This window comes from Nymphaea colorata, chromosome 10 (genome assembly GCF_008831285.2).
Source record: "Nymphaea colorata isolate Beijing-Zhang1983 chromosome 10, ASM883128v2, whole genome shotgun sequence".
Taxonomy (NCBI): domain Eukaryota; kingdom Viridiplantae; phylum Streptophyta; class Magnoliopsida; order Nymphaeales; family Nymphaeaceae; genus Nymphaea; species Nymphaea colorata.
Window position 1 is genome coordinate 13,697,767 of NC_045147.1, and position 10,242 is coordinate 13,708,008.

The window sequence follows — 10,242 nt, forward strand, 5'->3', positions numbered from 1 at the left end:
TTCTTTACGTAGGAACGAGAAGCGGTCCAAATATAGAGGCGTTAACGGGTCGGGTCCCCTTCTATCTTTCAGGTCCGAACCGTGCTCATAAATTTAAGGAAATCTCATGGAGGTGACATTCTTTTTCTACTAATGTCAGAAAGCCCAGCATTGCCATTTTTAATGTCAAATGGTAATTTCCTTCCTTATGAAAGGTTTGAAATGTCAAGAGTCATGGCATCACTTCTTCCTATGAGAGCTCAGAATCACTTCAGCTTAAAGCCAAAGGGGACGAAAAGTTGCAATGAGTGTGGACCAGAGCTGTTTTACGAGGGGGCGTGTATCAAAATATTCAGCAAGATGAGGTAGCCCTTCGAATTACGAGCAAAAGAGAGGTCCTGGTTTCTTTGTTTTGTTTATTTTAAATTGCAGTTGTTGGTGAGGTCGATAACCTGACGAGACGAATCTTGTGGTCAGGTTTGAACTGAGATATGGGGAAATTTTAATTGAGAGAAAAGTTGCTTGAAAGGGACTTCACCTGTGGAGCTCCCGCAAACACCTTTATTCCAACCTACGCCTACTACTCTATCTTATTCACCTCCTAAGCTTCCAACTCAGCCTACTCTATCTTATTTGAGCATTATGTATGAAATATTTGTTTAAAAATAAATTTTGATTCGAATCGGTGTGTCTAACTGAATATTTATCTATATCTGAATTTGATTTCTTACTTGACTATTAAATTTTTTTTCTATATCTAATTTTTTTGAAACCCGATATATTATCATCCCAACACATAGCGCCCTAAAGCCCCCGATTGTTGTTTTGACTTTGGAAATTGCTGGGCCCAACTTTTTCTTAGCGGTTCCTTCGAATACATGTCTAAATGTTTATTAAATGAAAGTTTTGGAGTTGCGAAGCTTTGAAAATTGAAATCGGCGATGAAAAAGAACAACTCTAACACGCGATAAGCTTTTAGTTTTAGGCCTCGATGATCGTGTGGAAATGAACCCATGAAATGCATTATAAAAAGGGTGTCAAGTGTTTCACCATTTTACATATGGCATTTTTGATAACTTTAAATTTCTCTCAAAATATAATATTCATATTTTATTGGCCGGGAATGGGCAATAGGTTTGGCATGGTACCCCATAAAATCTGTGTCCGGCCTTTGCCTAATGTCCATTATTAATATTTTATTGTGTCACTCTTGCATTTTTTTTTCTTTTTTTTGCAATTATGTCTCTCTTTAACCGGTAATTACTTTGTATGTTAATTTTTTTTGCTATTTATTTATTTTTACTTTAGTTACTGGTTGAGTCTTTATCTAAGTAGGGCTGCACAACCAGTCTCGAGCTCTAACTCGTTTATAAACGAGCTGAGCTCGAGTTTAAACTTATACTCTAAACATTAAGCGAGTTGAGTTCAAGTTGTAAGAACTTAACTCGCAGCTCGAATCAATTACTAAAAATTGTTTCACTTAATTATATGAACCAGTTCACCGAGCCACCAAAACCGATTCACCGATTTAGGTTAAACTTTTTGAAGCTCCATCGATACACATCTAGGGCTTTTTTCGCAGGTGGATATTGAGACGGAGGTCGCAGCATACAAAAGAAGAGGAGGACGTTCAACAAGTTCAGTTTCAGGAGAGTTGATCTGGATGCCCTCCTTGACATGCCCACTGAGGAGCCTGTCAAACTCTTTCATGCCCGGGCTTGAAGACGGTGTGTCTCTCTCGAGCTCGGCTTTCCATCCTCCTCTCTCTTGCTCTCTTTTATATTGTTTTTTTTTATCTTTTTAACGAATGTGTAGGTTCCAGAGAGGTTTGAGAGAGGTTTGAAGAGGAAGCCGATGGCATTGATCAAGAAACTACACAAAGTGGTAATCAAACTCTTCCTTAAATTTCATTTATTTGAGAAACATCCTCCTGGTTGCGTTTGAATTGGTGCTTGGGCACATAATTAGTTTTCACGGTGGATTTTGTTTCCTTGCATTTTGCCCTTTTAGTTGTACCATGGAATTTGCTTTGGTGTCGTAAATGAGTTAAAGGGGTTGAGTTGACATAAAAAAGTTTAAAAAAACAAGACACAAACGAGCTAAGCTAGTTAAGCCAGTCGAGAGCTCGAGCTTGTGTCAGTTTGCTTGACTTGAGTTTGAGTCGAGTTCGAGCTCGAGCTCTTTGACCAGAGTCGAGCTCGTCTCGGCTCGTGTGCAGCGTCAGTCAAACCGGTGAGGAGAGCGTCTCATTTTCTTTACTTTATCTATGGGGGTTGGCTTAACAGTCAGGTGTGAAAACTAGTAGGTGGTTGGTTCATATCTCAAATTCTCATGGTATCAACCTTCCATTATGTAAAAGGGCGGAGGCGACAGCCTAAAGCACAAAAAAACAGAATTTGTACCCTAAAAAGATAAAAGTTTAGGTGAAGGCTTCGACCTTTTGTTTGTCAATGGAAAACTCCACTCACCCAAAAATAAAGGTGTTAAAGAAGATAGAAAAGCCAGGAGTTCTTTTTAAAGTTTTTATCAAAAATTTTTAATCCGCGCCACCATTTTCTAAATTTTTCCACGAATATTGTAAGGGGGTTTTCACCCTTTGTTTTGCAAGCGTCTGAATTTGGAGTTTTAGAAACTCTGAAACGAGACTCCTTATATGACGAAAACTCTTCTTAACACATTTCTCTTAAAGTTTCATAAATTTCTGAAAAAACGTGGCGTCGCCTACACCATGTTTTCTAGGCTCTAAAGGTTCTGACTTATACCAAATGCTCGACTTGTAGAAACTGAAATCTCATGAGAAAGAACCATAGAAAAACCGTATAACTTAGGATAATGATTTCCTGCAGAAATTTTATTAATCTTACATAAATGCGGACAAAGATTTAGAATTGGATCTAATTGGAATCGTTCTACTAGATCACTTGGAATTACACTTACAACTGCCTAATTATAAATTGGATTGAGTCAACGGTCTCTGATTATGTTGCTTAAGTGTATATACGTGGTTAGCGGCCACAAAGTTGGATCAGGATCCATATTAAAGTAGATCTTTTGACTATTTTGCAAACTAGATTTTAATATGATTTCAAATCAGTTGTACCTTTGTTAATCTGGATCTTTGTTGGTCTCATTTATGTTTTCTTTGAAAACTGATTTTGGAAAAGAAGTTCTAAAATAAATTAATCTGAATGTATTAGAACGATATCTTGCCCAGGTCCAAACACATTAATCCAGCTTTCTACTCCTTTCAGTTTCAATACTCTTTAAATGATCAATTATCAAGATTTCTGAAGTTCAAAAAGTTTTGGACTAAGACTGGTTCCATTTAAACATAAAGTGTTTTCGATAATTAACTTTTGGTTCAGATTTAATACCTTTCACAGGTTTAACCGAAAAAACCAATAATTTGCTTCAAATTAGAAATAATTTTTTTTATTGTTAAATGTGGTTTTATGGGTTATTTGCTATTGAATTGATATTGAAAGAATTTTAATTCGAAACTGACTTTGTTCTGAACTTTACTTGTTTTTTTTATAAAATACATATTTTGTTGTTGCAATTGAATTTGAAATAGATCCAATTGGTTCAAAATGATGAAAATGAATTTCAACATGTGTTCAACCTGTTCAGCAATTTTGTCTACATTTTAGTAGTAGTGAATGCATTTGGATTGGGATCCAACCTGCACTCAAATAGACATTTGGGTTGTTGTTAATGGAACTAGATTGTTTTGAAACAACCTTTTTTGTTTGTGAAAGAGATCTGAATCTAAATCTGATTTATTTTAGAAAAATACATATATTTCATATATCTTTGTTATTATAATTAGATTTGATTCAAAAATGTCTCTAAATTTAGCTTGACCTAGTTAGCTAAACACACACAAGTTCAAACTCAATTTATTGTGATTGGATCCGATTTAAATTGGATGTGTTCATTCTCATATCCAATTTATGGACGTTCGTGTGTTCAACACTTTTCATATGAATGAAAGAAAAAGTGAATGGAAGTTTTTGACTTCCCCAATTTCAATTGGATCCAAATCCCCTCATCTTTATTTGGAACCTTATAACCATTTCATTAATAAGCCGATCCATATTTCTTTACTAGATTCTACCCAAGGACTCAAAGTGGATTCATAATTGAATCCATCTGAATCTCAACTTTGGATTTCTGTCGGTTCAAGTCCACAATAACTTGTTTAAGTAACGAAGATATCCAAAGATCTAACTTGGGGTCGGTTCGAATGCAGATTTGAGAAAGCAGATCTAGATCCATTTCAATGCAAAGATGAAACTTAAAAAGTGAAAAGCAAAACATCCGGCATGCGGGTCCTCTAGTCTATGCTAGGAGGAAAACGTCCCTTCTTTTTAGGTACTCTAGTGGATTAGATGCCCATGTCCTGACCCATGTCTGATTAAAGTAGCCATATAAAGTGAGATCAATAACTTTTGACCCATACCCAGTATCGGGACCAAATGGCCAACTTTGATGCTTGTCCGAGAACCAGCCTCCTCGGCTGCAATGGTGATGGTTTCCGTAATTGTAATTAGCATAGCTAGTCGGATTAGTGGAACAGTAACAAAAACCCGGTCATCTGTGGATGTTGAGTTGAAGGGATTGAGCAACTGCAAGTTCACTCAGGTTAACACTGTGCCTTCTAGAGGTTAACACTGTGCCCTCTAGACAGAGAGAAGAGAACGTGACACCTTCCATGCATGTTGAGTTGAAGGGTGTTGAGCTGCATGGACTTAAGCAGAGGTTCACGATAACATGAAATCAAGGACTAGCCTTCCATGCTAACGGGAATCAAAATCAAGGGCTGGCCTTCCATCAAGTCTAACCAGCAACGCGGAACCCATTCCATTGGAGTTCTTGTAAAGCCCTACAATCCACCGTCCAAATTAGATACAAAAGTTTCAATGCTCGTCCTGATCTCACCAGAACAGAGCTTCAAGATCTTAGGTGCCACTTTTAGCTATTGGTAACCTTTTCCAACTTATGTCCTGCTCCCTACGCAGGTGTGCTATTTTCGTAGCATTTTTCACTGGTTATAGGAGCAGTCGGTATTTTTTTTTTTTTACCAGTCTGAAGTAAATGTCGTTCTATAAACATTTTTTCATTCTTTTTTTTTTTTTGGGTAAAAGTAAAACTTACCATGTGGACTTCGTTTTCGTATCTAAAACATTACTAATTTAGAAAAGTGCAAATACTTTTTAAGGGGTAAACAAGATTGCATAATGACAGTTGAAAGATCCAACATAATAAAAAATATGATCCTTGTACATATCTTCATAGTTTTAAAAGTAAAAAGGTACACTTACGCGTATCAGTTTGAAAAAGAACTTAGCGACTTCCTAAGCAGTGAATTTCTTTCTTTGAGAGAAGTCGGTATTCAAGGAAAGGGAGCTTCTCAGCTAAATAAAAAGTGTTTGATACTTTGTTTCATGGCTACTTCATTTTTGGTGATGTAATCTCCGTTTTTGGAAACATAAAAAAAAAAATCAACTTACAAGCTGCAACTGTTCATATCATTAATTTTAAGACACGATTGTCTCTTAGTTCAAAAATTTTACACATTGGGAACAACACCTTGTGCAGACAATTTCGCAAAAAATGCACTCGTGACGAAGACACTCTACTGATGTCATTTGTAGGTAACGGCTGCAACAGGTGGCACAGCTGATGCACAAACTTATACTCCGATGGTTTTCACAAATCTTGTGCATCCCCTCAGCTTGTTATATTTTGTTAACAATGGGCAGTTAGTCCACGTAGTTCTAGAAAATGGCCTTTAGTATGAGATATCAATATAGTCTTACTCATGCATTACAAGCCATGGAGTAGAAACACATTGACCTACTCCACATTGACATGGTTAAGACTCCTTCAAAAATCAAAAACAAGAGAATGGAAGCTTGAATGGTGATTCAATTGAACAGAAGCATAGAGAGAGAGAGAGAGAGAGAGAGAGCGAATGACCTACATACAAGTCGTCACTTACTTAGTATTGTCACTATGTACATCAAGCACTACATCTGTACTGATTTGAAGTTTAGAGACCCATTTCCAAAGGAGAAAAGCTGAAAACAAATTTACTAACAGAATAAGGTAAGCTAGCTACAAGACTTGCAAGTCAGCTTCAGTGCTATAGAGTATAGATATTATGTACAACAAAACACTCATATTCAACCTCAGACCTTCCTATGGAGGGTACAAAACAAAGTAGATGTGTGCTTGGTAGTCATTCATGCCGCCTTTATAAACAGCGCAGTTCTGGAGAATCGCCATATCACTGGAAGTACGACGAACAATATCGAAATTACAGCCACTCGGAAGCTAAGCAACCTGGGCTTGCGGGAAGCATGTTGCAGCTTCACATTGACACTGTTTTCCGCAGAAGATGTTGAACTAGTTTCAGAACACTCCGCGCTTCTTTTCATCCCCTCATCTAGAAAACATGGGGCCACTGGAGCAGCTAGCCGCAAGGGAGGGCTCCACAGACGCTCTTCCTTGGGCATCTTCCGCAGTAAGAAGGTGTTGAGGTGTCGCTGACTGGCGACGTCGCCCGCAGGATTATCAGATACTGCAATAAAAAGGAACAGATTAGCCCAGAAAGTATCGGCAGTTCACAGTGCATATATATGCAACATCAGCAAGGTTCAAATTTACATTATCCTGTATATCAGCTAACCTGAGCTATAGGATAATGACAACAAAGTTCCGAAACTTGATTAATCAAAGGCAACAAAAAAAAAAAAGGAAAATGTTTGCACTTTGATGCTTGCATAATGACATTTACTTAATAAAGGGAGAGTTTTGTAGGTACCACTTTCAATGGCATCAATTTTAGGTGCACAAAGGCGCGCTATTTTTAACTTTGGCTTGAAGCTTCTACTACGCTTAAGTTGCTTAAACTTTCGATGAGGATAACTCTGCAACCCATCTCCTTCAGCCTCCTGAAAACAAGTAAGCTAAATGAATGACAACAGAAACTAGACACCAGTATATAAAGAAAGGCCAAAACTAAATCCGAAGGCACATACATATTCCTCTTCATGGCCTGTAGATTGGTTGCTGATACTCGTTTGAAGACAGATCCTTCTGGGAGCGGTGCCCTGAAATGGAAGAACTTGACTTATCGTGTGCGTTGGCTCACGTGTACGTATTTGGATGCCAGTCTCATATGTATCGTCAAATAATTGATGGTTAGGAGATTCTCCAAAGTGGAAGTCACTGGCATCAAACGTTTCATCCACTGTCCTCATCATGCGAAGCTCATTCCCATGCTCGAAGCTATATCCATCAAATGGTGCACTAGCATTAAATGAGCGGCAAACACCTAGCTTCGTCAAACAAACATCGTCCAAGGATTCAAATTTTGGCTCGGTAAATAAAGAGGAAGCGTCTAGGTCTTCATCATGGAAATAAGCTGGTGAATGAAATAAAGGAGAAAAATCTCCAAATTGATCAACCTGCAATCGAAGGCCAAAAAATAGTCATGCCACTGATTCCAAGTGAATAGTAGTGTATGGAAACACAATGCACCTTAACCTCGTAAAAACATGCAACGCCCAATTCCAAGAGTTTCTAACTTTTTTTTTTCTTCTAACAAAGGCATTTATATATGTGAAAGTGGAAGAGAAAATTGGGAAAAAGGTGTTCGCACTTGGGAAGCCCTAAGGATCATTACCCCAAACACCCAGTACATACCATATTAATATTATTGCTTGAAAAGGAACCAGATGTGGACTCGTGCATTTGCTCCAAAGCCGGTGAAACATCAATTTGGTCACATTGATTCTCTTTCACAGACGTAAGAGTTGGTTGTTCAACCTCCTCTGCTTCCGGCTCAAACTTTTCTCTAACAGCGTCAGATGAATCATCAGCCATATCATCATCAGGGATAGACTTGCTTGCCGTGGGAGAAAGTCCACTTGGCTCCACGAGATCGCCGTTTGAGTTAACACTATTTTCCTCACCCTTCCTGAAGAGACGACAGAGAACAAAGGAATCCTGCAATATTTGGCCAGTTTATCATAGAAAAACAAAGTTATAGTCAAAACACATGCAGCAAAATTGAAATTCTGTAGAAGATATTAGCACGGGGAACAGTTTAAGACTTTAAGTGATCACATTCTCTTCCGAGCCCATTTAGCACTATATTATTTATACTATCAGAACGAATAGGTCCGGGTACCGTAATACTTATCTATAAATCGAAAAAGAGAAAATTGCCAGATTACCCATTCCTTCAAAAAATGCTACCTTCCTATCAGTTATATAAAATGCATCTAGAATGTCTATCCATGATCAATCAAACTTTAATTTACTAGTCCTTCAAGAGTATGATTAACGATTTACCAGAGGGAAAAATTAGAAAAGTCAAGAGAGAAAAATGAGAGAAAACTAAATAAAGCTCCCATTCATACAACACAAATGCCAAGTACCAAAAGCAAATAAGAAAAACAAGGGACCATGTCTCAGATAAAGAAGGGCAATCTTTGAAGAACAGAGAAGAAGAAGAAGAAGAAGAAGAAACAGAAACAGATGCACAGCAAATTACAATTTAATCAACCTACAAGGACTAATGCACCTCCTGAGAAGATATCTCGCCTCATAAAGTTGTTTGTAACAGGAGTAAACAAGAGTACGAATCGTAATCCTAGTGGGAAAACATCAACATTTGATCCCCGCCTCTGAAGGCAGGCAGATATCAAAGCTCCAAGAGAAATAGCATACATACATCAATTGAAATAAAATAAAAAACAAAAAAAAAACTGCCACCCAATTAAGCACTGAAGTACGAACAGTCCAATTGTTTGATTACGGCAAATTACGAGAAACGGGCTAACCTGCAATCCGTTCAACTCTTCGCACTTAGTGGCACGGTACTCATGCATGACCCAGTAAGTCCTCGCTCCGGCAGGAGCCCGCCCTCGGTAGAAAACCAGCGTTTTCTTAGTCCCAATCTGCCTCGACTCCGGCTTCTTGGTCCTGATCTTGCGATCCTTCCCCGTGGCCTTCCAGTACCCGGCCTCAGTCGCCCGATTCGACCTTTGGCCGTTTGGGTACTTCCGATCACGGGGGCAGAAGAAGAACCACTCGGGGTCGTCAGACGAAATCAGCGACTTCTCTGCGGCACGTCAAACCAAAAGAACTCAAAACCAATAGAATTCCCCAGTTCCCCAAATCGCGTCAAGAAACTCTCCGAGGAAGAACCACAACTCCCCAAATGCTGCAAATGGACGAACCTAATTCCCAAAAGGCGAAGAAAAACTCACCCGGCAAATCCCATGGCTCCCATTTGCAGACGTCCACCTCGGGGATGACCTGCACCTCGTCAACCCGGCCGCTTATCTTGCCCTTGAGATAGTGGCTCACGAGCTCCTCGTCCGTCGGATGGAATCGAAACCCTAGAGGCAGACGGCCCACGGACAGAACCGCCATTTCCCACAAAGACGAAAGGGAAAGGTAGCAAAAAGAGAAACCAAAGGGAAATGAAGAAAAAACAGCTGCACAAGAGATATACAGAGACAGAGCGAGAGGGTAGATCAATAAGAGTAGAAGGTGAAGATGAAGAAGAAGAAGAGTTGGATTGTTTTCCGGCTGTTCAGAACAACTTCATATTACAGTCAACGTCAGGGCCAAATCAAAAAACTACAGAGAAAGAGAGAGAGAGGGAGTATGGGGAGAGACGGAGGGAGGGAAAGAAAGAGGGCGGTCCATTACTTATAGGAGGAAGCAAAGTCAGTTTTCTCTTTGTTCCCTCATGAATATCATCTATTCCATCGAGCGACTCACACTGGTCTTGTTTCATTCGATTCAACCACCAAAAATGAACAAATCTACAATTTCTTTTTCCTTCTCGCACCGCATTCTATGTGCAAACGACTGGTAAATGGACCTTTAACGAAACGAAGATGAGGCACTTCTTTCTACCCTGGCCGTTTCATCAAACGCCTGCTCTGGCTTGCCATTGGACACGCTAAGCTGAAGATTTGGCACTACATGTAAGTCGTGGAGGAGCCACCCCACAAGTTTAGATTCTTGGTTTTTGAAATGTTGGTAGTGTATTACTTTTACATATAATTTGAAGCACAGCGTCCAAAAACATATTGCTTGATTGATCTATTATATGACAATATAGGAGTATTGTAGCCCAAGATTACAAAAGAGGACTCGAAAGGGCGATCTTCCGTAAATACCGGATGTATTGGCCGGTTTCCTGAAATTCCCGGTCGGAAGATTGGAAAAGGAAGA

The 10,242-nt window shown here is 39.1% G+C and overlaps 1 protein-coding gene across 1 annotated transcript; it reads right to left on the bottom strand.

The window, feature by feature from the left end:
* Positions 1 to 5,957: 5,957 nt before the first annotated feature.
* On the bottom strand, positions 5,958 to 9,699 carry LOC116263019 (protein NTM1-like 9). Its single transcript, XM_031642583.2, has 6 exons — positions 9,264 to 9,699; positions 8,835 to 9,115; positions 7,693 to 7,995; positions 7,026 to 7,454; positions 6,809 to 6,938; positions 5,958 to 6,565 (listed from the first exon to the last, which is right to left on the bottom strand). The coding sequence occupies exons 1-6, from the start codon at positions 9,427 to 9,429 to the stop codon at positions 6,228 to 6,230; spliced, it is 1,647 nt and encodes a 548-aa protein (XP_031498443.1). The 5' UTR covers positions 9,430 to 9,699; the 3' UTR covers positions 5,958 to 6,227.
* Positions 9,700 to 10,242: the final 543 nt, after the last annotated feature.